Source organism: Capra hircus, chromosome 7, assembly GCF_001704415.2.
Source record: "Capra hircus breed San Clemente chromosome 7, ASM170441v1, whole genome shotgun sequence".
Taxonomy (NCBI): Eukaryota; Metazoa; Chordata; class Mammalia; order Artiodactyla; family Bovidae; genus Capra; species Capra hircus.
Genome location: NC_030814.1, coordinates 29,108,541 through 29,127,323, shown reverse-complemented (window position 1 = coordinate 29,127,323; position 18,783 = coordinate 29,108,541). Strand labels below are relative to the sequence as shown.

The 18,783-nt window shown below is 35.0% G+C and overlaps 1 protein-coding gene across 4 annotated transcripts in view; it reads right to left on the bottom strand.

Moving 5' to 3' along the window:
* SSBP2 (single stranded DNA binding protein 2) overlaps window positions 1–18,783 on the bottom strand; it is a 308,955-nt gene that overhangs the window by 50,459 nt on the left and 239,713 nt on the right. For all 4 annotated transcript variants that reach the window (XM_018050056.1, XM_018050058.1, XM_018050057.1 and 1 more), the window contains 2 exons: window positions 7,894–7,960; window positions 7,086–7,156 (listed from right to left, as the gene is read on the bottom strand). In XM_018050056.1, coding sequence (XP_017905545.1) covers window positions 7,086–7,156; window positions 7,894–7,960 — 138 coding nt within the window. The remainder of the gene's footprint in view (window positions 1–7,085; window positions 7,157–7,893; window positions 7,961–18,783) is intronic.

The window sequence follows — 18,783 nt, the reverse complement described above, 5'->3', positions numbered from 1 at the left end:
TTTTCAAGCAAGACATTTCATAAACCCCAAACTCTGTTTTTAAAGAAAAGACTAAGTCAACATGTTTGAAATTGTCAGAATCAGAACAATTATGTAGTCTAAAAACAAACAGGTGAATCTAATATAAGCAAATTGAATGCAAACTTCTGTCTGCAAAATAATATATTCCAGAAAGAAATGTACTAGTATACAAATCCACAAAAATATACGAACACTAAAGTATACTTAAAATATGCACGTGTGAGTTATGACTCGACAGACTTCTGTCAATATTTGAATGTTATGTGCATTCAAAAAATAAAAACATTTAATGTATATATCAGATTAATTTCCATAAGGGCCAAAAGATTAATTTTAATCTGATCATATTAATATATTTTGAACTATCAACTAGTATACTTCACGCTTGGCTTTCTGACATTACTGTTCCTCAACTTTTCTGACCATTCTTTAGCTTCCTTTGCTGATTACTTTTATTCGGCCAACTCTTTAAACATTTTTTTTTTCTCCAAGTTCTAGCCACAGCATCCTTATAAAGAAATACGCATTTATGGGTAAACTTATCCACTACCACTAGTTCAACAATTATTCCTATGTTAGGAATCTCAAATCTACTTTGTCATGATGTCTCCCCTAAGCTCTTAGACAACTCACATGTTGGACTTCATATTGGTTGTTTCTATCTGGATACCATTTCACACTCAACATACCTAAAAGTCACCTCCATTTTATCTTCTCGCAGCTGCGTTCTTTATTTTGCCTTCCTCAGTCAGTTCTGTGGCATCACCTTCTATACAGTAGTCTAGGCTAAGAACCTCTGGGAGCTCCTTGATGATTCTCCCTTTTATTTCAATTTCCGTATCCGAGTTACCAAGGTCTATTGATTCTACCTGTGAAATAGCTCTTGAAATACTGCTCCCTTTGTATCACTCATCTTTGTCATTTACTGACACTACTGTACTCTCTTAGTTGGTCTCTCTGACTAAGCCTCTCCCCCTCCCAGTCTATCCTCCATACTGCCTCCAGAACTGTGCTTCTTAAACTCAGTCCTCTGTATGCCGCTTAAAAGCCACGATGACCCACACTGTCTATCAAATGAAGTCTATCCTTCAGCATGGCCCCATGATGTTATTCACAGACCAGGCTTAGCTGCCCTCATTTCCTATCATATTTACTTTCTTCCCTTACCCCCACCTCTACCCTCCAGATTTCTGAATTTCTTGTGGTTTAGAAACATGCAGTGGATTTTTACACTCATGATAACTCATCTGCTATGGCCTTCTGTGTAGTAGATGCTAAGATGACAAGGAAATATTCAATGAGAGGAGGTCTGTTAACTCCAGGGAGTAAGCCAGTTTGTAAATAAACCTACCTAGTTACATGTTGTTCTCATTATTAAGAAATCATATTTAAATGTCTCAAATGAGGTGCTATGGAATAGGAGAACGGTATCTATCCATAGCAGAGAGCTATTTCTCTTAACCTCTGGATCATACACAGGGATGGCAGCAGCAGTATTAGCAGGGAGTCTCTGAGAAGAAAATTCGAGTCTGGGAACAAAATTTACATGATAGACTATAACAGAAATTCTTGATAAAACAAACTGCCCCCATTTTTGATCCTGAAAGGTCTGTGTTTTATTTTATCAAGGGATACATTTACTTTGCTCATAGCTCTGGACATAGATAGTGGTTTGGAAATCTGTTTCCCCTACCCCATTTCCTCTGCTCCCCTTTCTATATGTGTGTTAACTGGTCAGATTCGCCCAATGATCCATTCAACCTTAACTTTCCTATCTACAAAGTGATAATATCATCTCTCTTACAAGCTTATTGGAGGAAAAATGAAATCATACAAAACATCTATTACAGTGCTTGATGCATTAAAGGAAAGATACCTGGTGCTCAAAAACTGTAGTTGCTAACTCTTACACTGTTGATAAGAGACCAACTCAAATGAGTCTTCTCAGTTTCCCTTGGGCCCTCAATCCTAACAAAATTACATGCTTTTAACGTAGTGACTCCCTGCCAGAGAATGCGTATTTATTTTTTTGACTTTTTTCCTACTGTTTAATAGTTTTTCTTTATGTATCTGCATCTCATGCTAAACAATAAGTACCTGAAGGTAGAATCTGTTCTACTTATCTGTGTAGGTCCAATGCTCATGTATCACAGTTCATAAGTGTTACAGGATATCCATAAGAAATTATCCATAAGAAATTATTTTGCAAATAATCTGAAGCAAACAGAAAACAAGAAGATAAGAAAGAATAACAGGCTTTCTAATGTGTAACAAAGGCAGAATGGGAAGAGCTCATTTGGAATCACTGAATTTTGAAGCTGATGGCAGCTATACAATTCCATCTGGTTTAATCTCTCTCCCAATGCAATGGTCCTGACAAAGGACTGTTCAGACTCTGCCTGGAAAGTTTACAAAGAGTGTTTCTGTGATTGGGCAGTTAAATTTCTAGAAAGTTACTATACTGAACTAAATTCCACTTCCTATCTTAGATGCGAAAATACAGAATTAGTTTGCTTCCTCTTAACATCTTATCATTTCTTCACCATAAGTATTTGACTTGGAAGTCATGATACGTTCCTATTTGCATATAACTCACTTTTCCTCCAGATTTCTAAAGGAACTAGAACTAGTTGGAGAGTCTTGAAGTTTTCTGTTAATCATATGTATCTGCTGAGCCTAAGAACACAGACAAGCTAACAATGCATTATTATAAGAGCCACACAGAAAAATGACTTCAAGTCTGATATTAGGGAAGACATTTTTCTTGACTGAATAAGTAATTCTGCTTTTCTATTGAAATGATACTGGTATCAGTCCAAAAATCATGTATTACCACTGAACTTTGATTTAAAATAAATTAAGGGGTGGTAGAAATATACCAGGATTTGGAGCAAAGTTTTATTTCTTCCTCCATGCAGTAGGTTTTAATCATATATTTACTATATTCTAGGTGTGCATTTTGCCTCCAGCTGCATTAAGAATCAGATTATATAATATTTCTTTTAGGAATTCAATTATTTCAATAGATAACTATTGTCCCTCTTCACCACATTGGTATTAAGCTGAAAAACCTGGAAATAATATCCGTGATACAAAGGAGATATGTATTTTGTTTGTGCATAAAACTAGAAACAATATTCCAGAGATGCTTCTATAATTCAGCTATAAAAAAGCAGAAGCATCCTGTTCTTGGGTAGTATCTGTATTATTAAATATGTCATGAGAGTCTTTTTTTTCTCTTTTAAGAAACACAGCTAACTTTTTATTACAGATCTCACAGTTTATAATCCATATATTACATATACCAGGTGTTATAAGTAAATATCTCATAAGAATCCCTCAATTCAAGTGATTTTTCTTCACGTTTAACCTACTGTATCACTCATATGAATATGATTCCTGTTTTCATTTAAGTACATGGTATGTATAAACAATTTCATTTAACCTTTTATACTTAAATACAGTGTTACATAAGCTGTTGCAAGCATTTCTGGATTCTAAGGTAAATTCATACCAGAACACTTTACTTCCCCCAAATTATAAAGAAATAGATAGCAGGGATATTAATCCAAATGGAAGAAATAAACTACTCTCTTTGGGTTTGAAAATGCAAAGAAAGAATTCATGCTTATATGATAAACTGAGTAAAACTCTTCAGTAAGAGATTATTCCCCAGAAATGTTTTCTTACTTTCTGTTGTAATTTACTCATAACACAAAAGACATAAATTTTTGGCTCAACATTTTAAAAAATAAATGCTTTTTTACCTCTGCATTTTCAAATGAGATCTAAGTATTCCTATGTTCAATAGCTTAGGTAAACATCAGTATATCTTTCAAATAGTGAAAAACTTACTCAAATCAGACTCTAAAAGTGTTGAAAATATTGGTCTGGAATGACAAAAACTCAAAGAGCAGCTAGCCAAAAAGTAAGTGACCTGAATGAAGAATAACTAAATTACAGACATCAACTTTTGACATATATTCAAAATGTATCTATTATGAAAATCTTTTGAGAAAAAAAAATTCTTCAAGTTGTATATAGCTTTAAAACTGGTTGGCGTAGTTTATTAAAGACTATGCATCCGGTCCAGTCACTTCATGGGAAATAGATGGGGACACAGTGGAAACAGTGGCTGACTTTATTTTTCTGGGCTCCAAAATCACTGCAGATGGTGACTGCAGCCATGAAATTAAAAGACACTTACTCCCTGGAAGAAAAGTTATGACCAACCTAGACAGTATATTAAAAAGCAGAGACATTACTTTGCCAACAAAGATCTGTCTAGTCAAAGCTATGGTTTTTCCAGTGGTCATGTATGGATGTGAGAGTTGGACTGTGAAGAAAGCTGAGCACCAAAGAATTGATGCTTTTGAACTGTGGTGATGGAGAAGACTCTTGAGAGTCCCTTGGACTGTAAGGAGATCCAACCAGTCCATCCTAAAGGAGACCAGTCCTGGGTGTTCATTGGAAGGACTGATGTTGAAGCTGAAACTCCAATACTTTGGCCATCTCATGTGAAGAGCTGACTCATTTGAAAAGACCCTGATGCTGGGAAAGATTGAGGGCAGGAGAAGAAGGGGACGACAGAGGATGAGATGGTTGGATGGCATCACCGACTCGATGGACACGAGTTTGGGTAGGCTCCGGGAGTTGGTGATGGACAGGGAGGCCTGGCATGCTGTGGTTCATGGGGTCGCAAAGAGTCAGACACAACTTAGCAACTGAACTGAAAAGTATATTCAGCCAGTGAACTATTCTACAGATCTTATAAATTCTAATTGCCATTAACAGATTAATGATGGTTGGTCCCATAAATCACCATCCCTAACATGAGCAGAAATAGTAAAAAATAATTTAAATATCTAGATTAGAGTTTTATAAGATCTTAAGAAAATATATAGGAAAGAAATGAGCCTAAATATTTTTTTTTATTTTGATGATCTCACAAATATTTACATAATAGGTATCTCTGAAAAATTTGTGCTTCATGTTCCAATACAATTTATGTAGTTGATCCTTGAACAACATGGGATTGAACTGTGCCAGTCCATTTACAAGTGGATTTCTTTCAGTAAATATATTATTGGAACATTTTTGTGGATTTGCAACAGTTCGTAAAAACTTGCAGATGAAATGCATAGTCTAGAAAGAACAAGAAAATTAAGAAAAAGGTATGTCATGAATGCATAAACTATATGTAGACATAAGTCTAGACTCAGGCATAAGGAGAGTGATATTTAATATAAAATGAATGTCATAGTTTTCTTACTGTTTTAAAATTTTGCTTTCGAAGACCTACATTACTCTGTAGTATATGCTTCTCTCTCTCTTCCCCTTAATTAGAGAAACCAAGTTATCAGCCTATCATCACATGTAAGCAGTTAAAAAAAAATTAACAATATTTAAATACTGCATTCTGAATATGCCTATAATACTAGATGCCATGAAAATGTTATAATGATTCATTCATTAGTGTATAGGCTAGGCTATGATGAAGCAAGTGTTGATTATTACACTAGGTTACCATGAAACTATCATAGTGCTGCTTCTTCATTATCAATGCATGAACTGTTATACCTGTAAATAAATAGGAATATATTCACCTTTTCTTTTCATTTTTGACATCTAGTGTTTTAAATATATGTAATATCTACAGTGTTTCATATCATTTAAGACTATATATATATATTAGACAAATCTTGTAAGCAGGTATCTACATATTTTAAAACAATATTGACATAGATACTGACAGATAATTCATCTTATAAACTAGATGATGTAAACTTATGGTATTGATAAATATAGTGCTGTACTGTAATTTTATTTTCTTATAATTTCCTTAATAACATTCCCTTTTCTCTATATTACTTTATTGTAAGGACACAGTATATCATACATATAATATATTTATACAATATGTGTTAATTGTTTATGTTATCAGTAAGATCTCAGGTTAACAGTAGGCTGTTAAGTTTTAGGGAGTCAAAAATTATACATAGGTTTTCAACTGTGCAGTGGTTTGGTGCCCCTAACTCCGACATTTTCAAGGGTCAACTGTGTATTACTACATGTTGATTAGGAACTCTTAGATATAAGCCACATTTACCTGGGTAAATGTGGTTAGAGCCTTAAAAATCTTTTCTGGGCACACAACAAAATACATAACATTTTTAAAGTAGATACATGAAACAAATTCCTAAAACCATCACTTATATAGACTGTTCTTGGAGAGAATAAGAAAAGTAAATAATCCTTTTAACCAGTGGTATGATACACTGACCTCTGACCTATGAGGGAGAAATCTACAATTCTGAATTCTGGATTCGTTTCTTTGAAATATAACATTGCAAAATTAATTTCTACCTCAGGCAGTTTTCCCAAGAGAGACAAAGAGAGGTTTTAGCTAAAATAAGTGACAGCCTGGAGTAGCATACTAAAAAAAAGCCATCAACAGCTGAACAGGTTCAATCTTGGTGTATCCTCCTGGGAAACTGTGATAGAGAAGTAGGCTAATAACATCTAGTGTATACTATTGTATTATACTTTTTCAGCAAGACCCATTTAAATATTTATTTCTAAATGGTTTTCTATTGTTTTCATACTGGAAATATGGTACTAAATAATGGTCAGTGGCATTCTTTAAAAGACTTACAGAAATATATTTTATGCCACTTGTTCTATTTAATTCAATTAGGTTTTAAATTATCTTAGTTATCCTTTATAGTAATTACTAAAATTTTTCATATTTCCTCAATATACAAAAGGGTAACAGTTATCTTTTTTAGTAATAATTACTATAATGTATTTCTACACAATGTATTTTCTAGAATGTACCAAGGGCAAATGGGGTAGCATCTGTTGAAATATGGCTTGATGTTACATCTATTTGGACATGTCATAGACAACATATCCTCAAGAGCTTAAAAACTATGCCATATTAAGTCATATATATATATACATATATATACACACACATACATAATAGAAACCAGCAAATAATATAGTTTGTGTAAGATGAAGGCAAAAAACTCAGCCTCTGGCTTCCTGCACTTATTATTTACCTGTGGTCCTAAGGGCACCATTCCTCTTGGAGGAGTCATTCTCTGCATTGGACCACCCATATTTGGATGACCTTAAAAGAGAAAAAAGTGTGACAATATTAGCAATGTAATGAGCATGGGTGCTAAATCAGAAGCTATAGCCTCCTTTCTGCCTCGTGTTACATCCTATTTACTAAGGGACTGAATTATTGACATCACCTCTACTTGGCTTCCACAGCCAGTCTTCTACCTCTTACCACAGGGCTGCCCCTGCCCCCACTCTCCATTACTGTCTTGAAAGTGAAATCTTCCTCTTCTGTGTTGAATTATAATACATCTGTCATAACATTTGCTCCCCTTCTTTTAGAACAGTGAACAGAGCCATACATGTTTGTGGTACCTAAACAGGTCAATGGAAGGACCCAATTACTGGGTTTGTTAAACTATCAAGTAAGTCACTTGCTGCTTAGCATCATCTTTCCTCCTGCTTATCTTTTTGGTGGACAAACCTCTCTATCTGAAAAAGGCAGAGAAAATTACAAGTGATATAGTCACTTTGATTCTCACTTGCTAGAAGTTATATAAAAAGTTTTAGGAGTTAAGCGTTAAAACACATTTTGGATATTTAATTATTCTGTTCCTTGTGTTATCACTGTGCTATCACAAATAATTAAGTTAGCAAAAAATATAAGGACTTGGCCATGTTACCAATTAAAAATGCAATTGATATAATTATGAAAGATCTATACAAATAATACCTTCCCTAATAAATACAGGGTTTCCTTTGAGATTCCGTACATCAATTTATCTTTTACTTTAAAGTAGTCACCTTGTTGTCGAGTTGGGTCCATTCCACTGGGAAGTAATGGCTGACTTCCTGGGACACCTCCAAGTGCCTAGCATATTTAGTAAAATAAAAAGCAGTAAGTATTGTAACTATTTATAAAATAAGAACTTTTAACAATTATAGAATGCATTTGAGTATTTCACAAGATTTTTTTCAAGTTGTATTTTTTTATATTGGATTATATTTGATTTACAATAATGTGTTAGTTTTGGGTGTACAGTATAGTGATTGATTTATATTGAACATACACTGTATCTTCCTTTTCAAATTCTTTTCTATTATAGGTTATTACAGAGTATTGAGTAGAGTTCCCTGTGCTATACAGTAGGTCCTTGTTGATTATCTGTCTGTGTATACTAGTCTGTATATATTAATTCCAACCTCCTAATTTCTCTCTCCCCCACACCTTTCCCTTTTGGGCACCATACATTTGAAGTCTGGGAGTCTGTTTCTCTTTGTAAATAAATTCATTTGTATCACTGTTTTTAGATTTCACATAAGTGATATAAAATGGTAATTGTCTTTCTTTTACTTCACTTAGTATGATAATCTCTAGGTCCACCCATGTTGCTGCAAATGGCATTATTTTCATGGCTGAGTAATATTCCATTGTATATATGGACCACATCTTCTTTATCCACTCCTCTCTCAGTGGACATTAAGGTTGCTTCCATGTCTTGAGTTCAGTTCAGTTCAGTCGCACGGTCGTGTCCAACTCTTTGCGACCTCATGGATCACAGCACGCCAGGCCTCCCTGTCTATCACCAACTCCCGGAGTTCACTCAGACTCACGTCCATCAAGTCAGTGATGTCATCCAGTCATCTCATCCTCTGTCGTCCCCTTCTTCTCCTGCCCCCAATCCTTCCCAGCATCAGAGTCTTTTCCAATGAGTCAACTCTTCGCATGAGGTGGCCAAAGTACTGGAATTTCAGCTTCGGCATCATTCCTTCCAAAGAAATCCCAGGGCTGATCTTCAGAATGGACTGGTTGGATCTCCTTGCAGTCCAAGGGACTCTCAAGAGTCTTCTCCAACACCACAGTTCAAAAGCATCAATTCTTCGGCACTCAGCTTTCTTCACAGTCCAACTCTCACAACCATACATAACCACTGGAAAAACCACAGCCTTGACTAGACAGACCTTTGTCGGCAAAGTAATGTCTCTGCTTTTGAATATGCTAACTAGGTTGGTCATAACCTTCCTTCCAAGGAGTTAGCTACTCTTAAGTAGTACTGCAATGAACACTGGGTGCACGATCTTTTCAAATTATAGTTTTCTCCAGTTACATGTCCCTGAGCGGGATTGCTATATCACATGGTAGCTCTATTTTAGACATTTAAGGAACATGCATACTGTTCTCCATAGTGACTGTATGAATTTATATTCCCATCAACAATGTAGGCGGGTCCCCTTCTCTCCACACCCATTCCAGCATTTATTGTTTGTAGACTTTGATGATGGTCATTCTGACAGATGTGAGGTGATACCTATTTTTGATTTACATTTCTCTAATAAATGGTAATGTGGAGCATATGTTCATGTGCTTTGTGGCCATCTGTATGTTTTCTTTGGAGAAACGTCTATTTAGATCTAATTTTTATTGTTTCTTTATCTTAAGCTGCATGAGCTGTTTGTAGACATCTGGAGATATCCCTTGTTGGTTGCATCATTTGCAAATATTTTTCCTCATTCTGTAAATTGTCTTTCTGTTTTGTCTATGGTTTCCTTTGCTGTACAATAACTTTTAGGTTTAACTAGATCCCATTTATTTTTGTTTTTATTTTCATTACTCTAGGGGGTGGAGCCAAAGAGATATTGCTGTGATTTATGTAAAAATGTTCTGACTTTGTTTTCCTCTAAGAGTTTTATATAGTATCTGGTTTTACATTTAGGTCTTTAATCCTTTTTGAATTTATTTTTGTGCATGGTGTTAGAGAATGCTCTAATTTCATTCTTTTATATGTAGCTGTTCAATTTTCCCAGAACCTCTTACTGAAGATGCTCTTCTCCATCCATTGATCTATTTGTTGTTGTTCAGTTGCTAAGTTGTGTCTGACTCTTGTGATCCAAAGGACTGCAACACTCCAGGCTTCCCTGTCCTCCACTGTCTCCCAGAGTTTGCTCAAATTCATGTCCATTGAGTTGATGATACTATCTAACCATTTCATTCTCTGCTGCCCCCTTCTCCTTTCGTCTTCAATCTTTCTGAGCATCAGGGTCTTTTCCAATGAGTCAGCTCTTTGCATCAAGTGGCCAAAATATTGGAGCTTTAGCATCAGTCCTTCCAGTGACTATTTAGGGTTAATTTCCTTTAATATTGACTGGTTTTACTGCCTTGCAGTCCAAGGGACTCATGAGTCTTCTTTAGCACCACAATTTTAAAGCACCAATTCTTGATAGCTCAGGTAGTAAAGAATCTGCCTGTAATGCAGGGATCCCCAGTTCGATTCCTGGGTCAGGAAGATCTGCTGGAGAAAGGATAGGCTACCCCACTCCAGTATTCCTGGGCTTCCCTGGTGGCTCGGCTGGTAAAGAATCTGCCTGCAGTGTGGAGACCTAGGCTTGATGCATGGGTTGGGAAGCTCCCCTAGAGAAGGGAATGGGTACCCACTCCAGTATTCTGGCCTGGAGAATTCCATGAACTGTATAGTCCCAAGGGATCACAAACAGTTGGACACGACTGAGTGACTTTCACTTCACTTTCTTTATGGTCCAACTCTCACATCCATACATGACTAATGGAAAACCATAGCTTTGACTATTTGGACATTTGTCGTCGAAGTGTTGTGTCTGCTTTTTAATATGCTATCTAGGTTTGTCATAGCTTTCTTTCCAAGGAGCAAGCGTCTTTTAATTTCATGGTTGCAGTCACCATCAGCAGTGATTTTGAAGCCCAATAAAATAAAATCTGTTACTGCTTCCATTCTGCCCCTCTTCTTTTTGCCATGAAGTGATGAGACCAGATGGCATGATCTTAGTTTTTTGAATGTTGAATTTTAAGCCAGCTTTTTCACTATCCTCTTTCACCCTCACCAAGAGACTCTTTAGTTCCTCATCACTTTCTACCATTAGAGAGTTATTATCTGCATTTCTGAGGTTGCTGATATTTTTCCTGGCAATCTTGATTCCAGCTTGTGAGTCATCCAGCCAACATTTCACATGATGTACTCTGTATATAAGTAAAATAAGCAGGGTGACAATATACAGGTTGGTTGTTCTCTTTTTCCTAGTTTGGAACCAGTCAGTTGATCCATGTTTGGTCCTAACTTTGTTTCTTGACTTGCACACAGGTTTCTCAGGAGACAGATAAGGTTGTCTGGTATTTCCATCTCTTTAAGAATTTTCCATAGTTTGTTGTGATCCACACAGTCAATGGCTTTAGCATAGCCAATGGCTTTAGTACAGTCAATTGAGCAGAAGCAGATGTTTTTCTGGAACTCCTTTGCTTTCTCCATGATCCAAATGTATTTCTGTTTATGGCACTGTACTGTAGCTTTATAGTACAGTCTGAAGTCAAGGAGCCTGATTCCTTCCTTCAGCTCCATTTTCTTTTTCAAAATTGCTTTGGCTATTTAGGGTCTTTCATTTTTCCATATTTCCAGTCAAATTTTAAGATTTTTTGTTCTAGATCTATAAAAACTGCCATTGATAATTTGATAGGGACTACATTGAATCTGAAGATTTCCTTGGGCAGTATAGTCATTTTGACATTATTCTTTCAATCCAAGAACATTGGTATATTTTTCCATCTGTTTGTGTCATCTTCCATTTCTTTCATTAGCGTCTTAAGTTTTTAGAATACAGTTTGCTTCCTTAGATAGGCTTGTTTCTAGGTGTTTTATTCTTTTTGATGTGATGGTAAATGGCACTACTTCCTAAACTTCTTTTTCTGATCTTTTCTTGTTAGTGTATAGAAATGCGATATTTCTGTGTATTAATTTTGTAGTCTGCAACTTTACCAAATTCATTGAGCTCTAGTAGTTTTCTGATAGTATCGCCAGGATTTTCTATGTACAGTATCATTTCCTCTACAGTGGCAGTTTTACTTCTTTTCCAATTTGGATTCTTTTTATTTTCTTCTCTGACTGCATGGCTAGGACTTCCAAACCTATGTTGAATAAAAGTAGTGACAGTGGACATCCTTGTATTGTTCCTGATCTTGAGATGAAATGCTTTCAGTTTTTCACTGTTAAGTATGATGCTGTGTGTGTGTTTTTCATATATGGCTTTACCCTGTTTAGGTATGTTCCCTCTATGCTGACTTTCTGAAGAGGTTTTTTTTTTTTTTTAATTATAAACTGCTAATAGATTTTGTCAGATGCTTTTTCTGCATCTACTGAGATTATCATATGGCTTTTATTCAATTTGTTAATGTGGTTATCTCACTGATTGATTTGCAGATATTGGAAAAAACCTTGTATCCCTGGGATAAATCCCACTCGATTTTGGTGTATGATCCTTTTAATGTATTGTTGGATTTGATGTGCTAGCGTTTAGCTTAGGATTTTGTGTCTATGTTTATCAATGACATTGGCTTGTCACTTTGTAGTATCTTTGTATCGTCTTGGTACCATGTTTGAGGGTGGCTTCAAAGAATGAGCTTGGGAGTGTTCAGATCTCTGTAATTTTTTGAAACAGTTTCAAAAGGATAGGTGTTAACTCTTCTCTAAATGTTTGATAGGATTCACCTGTGAAGCTATCTGGTCTGGGGTTCTTTGTTGGCTTTGGGTTCTTAAACCAAAGTTTCGATATCAGTGCTTGTGACTGTTCTATTCATATTTTCTATTTCTTCCTAATTTGGTTTTGCAAGATTGTACCTAAGAATTTGTCTGCTTCTTCTAGGTTGCCCAGTTTATTGGCATAATGTTGTTTGTCTCTTATGATCCTTCATATTTCTGTATTCATTGTAAATTTTTCATTTCTCCTTTTATTGATGTGAGCCCTCTCCCTTTTTTTCTTGATGAGTCTGGCTAAAGCTTAATCAATTTTATCTTCTCACAGAAGCAGCTTTTAGTTTCATCGATATTTTGTACTATTTCTTTGTCTCTATCTCATTCTTTTCTGTTCTGAGTTTATGGTTTCTTTTCTCTAACTTTGGGTTTTGTTTGTCCTTTTTCTAGTTGCTTTAGGTATAAGGTTAGGTCGTTTATTTGAAATTTTTCTTGTTTCTTGTAGTAAGACTGCATTGCTATAATTTTCTCTTAGAACTGCTTTTGCTGTGTCCCATAGGTTTTGGATTGTTGTATTTTCATTTGCCTCGAGGGAATTTTTTTGATTTCCTCTTTGATTGTTTCAGTCATCTACTGATTGTTTAGTAGCACACTGTTCAGCTTCCGTGTGTGTGGGTTTTTTTTTTTTTTACAATTTTTGTTTGTAGATTTGTACTCTTATTTCATTGTGGTCAGGAAAGATGATCGATATAATTTTAGTTTTCTTAAACTTATCGAGGCTTGCTTCATGGTCCAGTATGTGATCTATCCTGAGAATATTCTATGTGCATTTAAGAAGAATGTGTATTCTGCTGCTTTTGGATGGCATGCTCTATAAATATCAATTTAAGTTCATCTGGTCTAATATGTTGTTTAAGACCTGTGTTTCCTTAATGATTTTCTGTTTGGATGATCTGTCTATTGATGTACGTTGGATGTGAAAGTCCCCCACTTTTACTGTGTTACTGTCAGTTGCTCTTTCTATAACTGTATTTGCCTTATATATATTGAAGTGCTACTATGTTGGGTGCATATATGTTTACAATTGTTATTATCTTCTTGGATTGATCCCTTGATCATTTGCAGTATCCTTCTTATAACAGTTTTTATTTTAAAGTCTATTTTGTCTCATACGAGCATTACTATTCCAGCTTTTTAAAAAAAATTTCCATTTGCATGAGAAATCTTTTTCCATCTCCTCACTTTCAGTCTTTATGTGTCCCTCGATCTAAAGCGGGTCTCTTGTAGACAGCATATATATGGGTCTTATTTTTGTCACCATTTAGTTAGTCTATGTCTTTTGGGTGGAGCATTTAATCCATTTACAGTTAAAGTAATACTGATATATAGGTCCTTATGGTCATTCTGCCAATTGGTTTGGGATTGTTTTTGTAGGTCTTTTTCCCCTTCTCTTTGTCTTTCGTTCTTTTCTCTGGTAGTTGCGTGATTGTCTTTAGTGTTGTGTTTAGATTCCTTTTTTTTTTTTGTGGGTATATCTATTGTAGATTTTTGATTTGTGGTTACCATGAGGATTTGATATAGCAGTTCATGTATACACAAGACTGTTTTAAGTTGCTAGTCTCTTAATTTCAAATGCATTTCCAATATCCTGCATTTTTACTTTCTTCTTATGATGGCTGGATTTGGTATCTTCTTTGTGTGGATGATTTCCCACCTTTACTGTATGTCTGCTTTTACCAGTGAACTTTCCCATTTGTAATTTTCTTGTATCTAGTTGTGGCCTTTTCTACCTAGAGAAAGTTCTTTTAGCATTTGTTCTAAAGCTGATTTGGTAGTGCTCTTAACTTTTGCTTGTCTGTAAAGTTTTTGCTTTTTCCATCTAATCTAAGTGAGACTCTTGCTGGATAGAGTAGTCTTGGTTGATTTCTCCCTTTCATTACTCTAAATATATCATGCCATTCCCTTATGACCTGCAGAGTTTCTATTGAAAAATCAGCTGATAACCTTAATGGGAGTTCCCCTGTATGTTATGGGTTGCTTTTCCCTTGTTACTTTTAATGTTTTTTCTTTGCAATTTTTTTCAGTTTGTGTTTCACTGTGTTTCTCCTTGGATTTACCCTGTATGGGATTCTCTACACATCCTGGACTTTGGTGACTGTTTCCCTTTTCATGTTAGGGAAGTTCTCAGCTACTGTATCTTCAAATATTTTCTCAGGCCCCTTCTCTTTCTATTCTCCTCTGAGACCCCTAAAATATGAATGTGTTGGTGTATTTTTCTGTTGTCCCAGAGGTCTGTCTCTCAGACTGCCCTCATTTCCTCTCATTCTTTGTTCTGCAGCAGTTATTTCCACCATTCTGTCTTCTAGCTCATGTGAATGTTCTTCAGCCTCATTTATACTGTGACTCATTCCTTCTAGTGTATTTTTCATTTCATTTTTTCTACTGTTTATCTCTGTTCTTTAAATTTTTTTAGTTCTTTGCTAAAAATTTCTTGTATCTTCTCGATTTGTGCCCCATTCTTTTTCTGAGATCCTGGATTGCCTTTACCATCATTTCTCTGAATTCTCTTTTGGGTTGATAGCCTATCTTCACTTCCCTTAGTTGTTCTTCTGGGGTTTTACCTTGGTCCTTCATCTGGAACATATCTCTTTGCCATCTCATTTGGTCTAACTTGTGTGTTTGTGGTCCCCCTGGCCGCAGGATTATAGTGCCTCTTGCTTTTGGTTGTCTGCCCTCTGGTGGATAGGCGGTTAAAGGCTGTGCAGGCTTCCTGGAAGGAAGGATGGTTGCCTGCCCAGTGGTGGGTGGAACTGGGTCCTACTCCTCTGGTGGGCAGGGCTGTCTCAAGGACTATGTTTAGAGGTCATTAGAGGTGGCTGTTGGCTCCGGATGACTTTAGGCAACCTGTCTGCTGATGGGTGGGGCTGTGTTCCCATTCTGCTGGCTGTTTGGCTTGAGGCGTTGGGGCCAGGTCTTGGCAGAAAAATGGCAACCTCGAGCACAGTTCACATCAATGAGTACCTAGCACCTCCATCAGAAGTGTCCTCATAAGACTTCTATTTTACATTTTGTGAACTTTATAGGTCTGTACACTCTGTATAATTTCTTAGTTTTAAAATGATTCCACTTTGCCCAATTTTGTGGCAAACAAAAGAGCTATTGTTGGAAACATAAATCTAGCCAAAAATTGTCCTATTTATCCCTGAGAAGTTTAATGCCCTTCCCCCAAATCAATTTATTAAGGATACAAAAATAACTAATTTCTCTTCTTAAATGTAAATTATTTCTACAGATTATTTTACTCACTGGGGATTATAATAGAAGCAGAACTAAAAATGTCAAGGGGCCAACTGATATTATTTTGAATAGTCATATTTTCCCTAAGAAACTATTTAGAAAAATAATACTCCAATTCAAACAATTTGCTGAGTGGAAAGAGAACTAGAACTGAAAAAAGGTGGAGATTAACAAATGTGGTTTATTTTATGAAGAGGTGTAATACTGGTTACATGCTGAATTGTAAGTTTCAAATAGTCATCTGAGTAGCATTTAGACCTGGACCAAGCTATAAATGATTTAAATATACTGACCCTATGAAAAATGTATTTATACATATATACACATAATCCTGACAAGGATTAAACCTGACATGATCCTGGCAAGAATTTCTATGAATGTCCACTAATTTAACTTAAAACCAAAAATATTTTAATTTGTTTAAAACTTTAAATATTTCAAAGAAAATGTGCTATTAAAGAATTTCTATATCCAGATCAGAACTATTTCCTTAACTGTTATATTGGGATGCAGTAATTTTGTAATCCTTTGATTTTTTTTTGTTCACAAGCACACTCAATGTCTATTTATTGATTTCTGATTAAATGATCTATTTCCTGTTTACCTTTCCAGGCTAATTTCTTGCCACTGACACAATGACATTCTAACTTTGTTATTCCAAACCTCTTTAAGTTTTTTTTTTCAACTCATGTACTCAGTACTGAGGATTATATTTAGCCTTCCTCCTCCTTTTATATGTACCAGTCAGGCATCTCCAACAGTGAGATGCCTGGCTTTCGTTATCTTAATTATCTTTAATACCATTATCTACCACTTTCATATGACTCCTCCGTGCCTCCCTGAATATCTTAGCATGCAGGGGAAGTAAGGGCTTCTTATGTACTTTTATAGATCCTCATGCGTCACTTTAATATGCTCATGGTTTGTCATCCATCTGCTCTGTATCCCCAATAATCTGTAAGTTCAGAGACTGGAAGCTATCTGTGCCTGTTAATTCAGAGTAATAAATACTTCCCAAAGGAATAAAAGAAATTTTTTATTGGACAGTTTTAGGAATCATCAGTGACAAAGTCATAAGAATGGACTAGATTTCAAGAATTGAGAAGAAAAAAGGTCAAAAACAAAGATAATTTTCTTAAAATACCAACGAGATAAGAAAGGAAAAAACTGAATAGCTAAAAAATGAGCAAGTGGACTGGGACCATTTATTCCGGAGTGCATAAGGGGAGTTTCAAGAAGTGGCCAGCACTATCAAAAGTTATAAAGAAGTAAATTAGGAGGGGTGAAAATGTATGATTAAACAACATTATTTTCAATTGTGAGCTTGAAGTTCTTCAAGTGATTCTAGTTTAATACTCTGATTCTAAATTTCATTGGTAATACCATGTTTTATCACTGGAAATCATTTTCTTCAAAAGTTTATTTTTCTTCTTGTTTATTTTGAAATATTAGAACAATTGACAAGTCTATCTGCTATTATCACTAATCCTATAAAAATCTTTATCAAAGTCAAGTTGTCTTTCCAAAATGACTCTTTACCCACATTTAACTCTTTAGTCACTAGTTGTTTGTCTTTTGGTAAGTCAAATCTTTACTTTTTAAAAACATTTTGATCAATCCCAGGATGACGAGATGATGGTTTTATGCATCAAAAGGGTATGATCACTAGATTCTTTAAACCCATAATATCAGGAAAAATATACATTTTGTGGGTTAATATTATATTCTCATATTTGTCAACATGTCAAATGTATTCCATTGAGACTTAACTAGTCACAAATTTTGGGACACATTCTTTGCTTTATAAAAGATCTTCACTTTGACAGAAAATAACACTAATGATGAGGATGCTTAATAACAACAAATAGAAAGTCAACAATAATATTCACTTGTGAGCCAATATACCTGTTAACAGAGTTTCAGGAATGGTGAGAAATTCTAATTCTATAATGTCAATAAATCAATAACTTATTCTTGGTGCCACTCACTAACAGTCTCTGTACTTCTGGCTGTCTTGGTTTCATAGCAGTGTTGAATGAACACTGAATTTTTCAGATTAAACATTTTATCTATGAGAAGGATAAAGACTTCCAGGTTACAGATGCTTCAACACCACCGACCTATTCTGACAGTTGAACCAATTCCAGTGTAATTTCTGTTTCAGGTGTTTTCCCATAGGTATTTATTCTTTGCAACCTTGCAGATTTTTGTAATTTTACCTTTCCTTTCATCATTTTAGACACTATTACCCCTTCCTGCATTTTTGGCCATAGTGATATTATACCATGTTTCAAATACTCAGTCCTATAAATATATAAACAGTATAAGCCATTGTGTATTTAGTCCAGAATCATGAAAACTGCCTCTGAAATAATTAATTGTAAATTCTGGAGAAGCTCTTTATTAAAGGCAAGTCTTTTGCATATTCAAATGACTAGTCAACACCACTGAAGAAGTTAATAGTTTACTTTTTATTTTCTTAGATACAATCTACCAATAAAATAAAGTTTTGATAATTTTAAATAGACTAAATTTAAAAATTTAACATTTGTTTTAATAGACATCATTCCAATTAATCGCCAAAAATAGCATTGCCAATTCTACTGTAATGACTACATAATGAAATTGAAGAAATGTTCTGTTGTTTGAAAATGTTGTGCTATTAGTTAACAGTATAAATGTTGTTTTAGGAAAAGTTTAACAGTTTGCTCCAAGTTCTTTAAAAGCAATAGTATAAAATTAAATTATTATAAATTTGAAAGATGTTTGGATTAATAAAGCTTAACTATACATGGGGAGGAGGACAAAAAAGGGCCACTCAAAAGAGTACAATTGTTTTAAAATATACTTAGGTAAAGACTGTTCAAAATCATTGACAAAAAAGAACCCATACTGTAACTCTTTA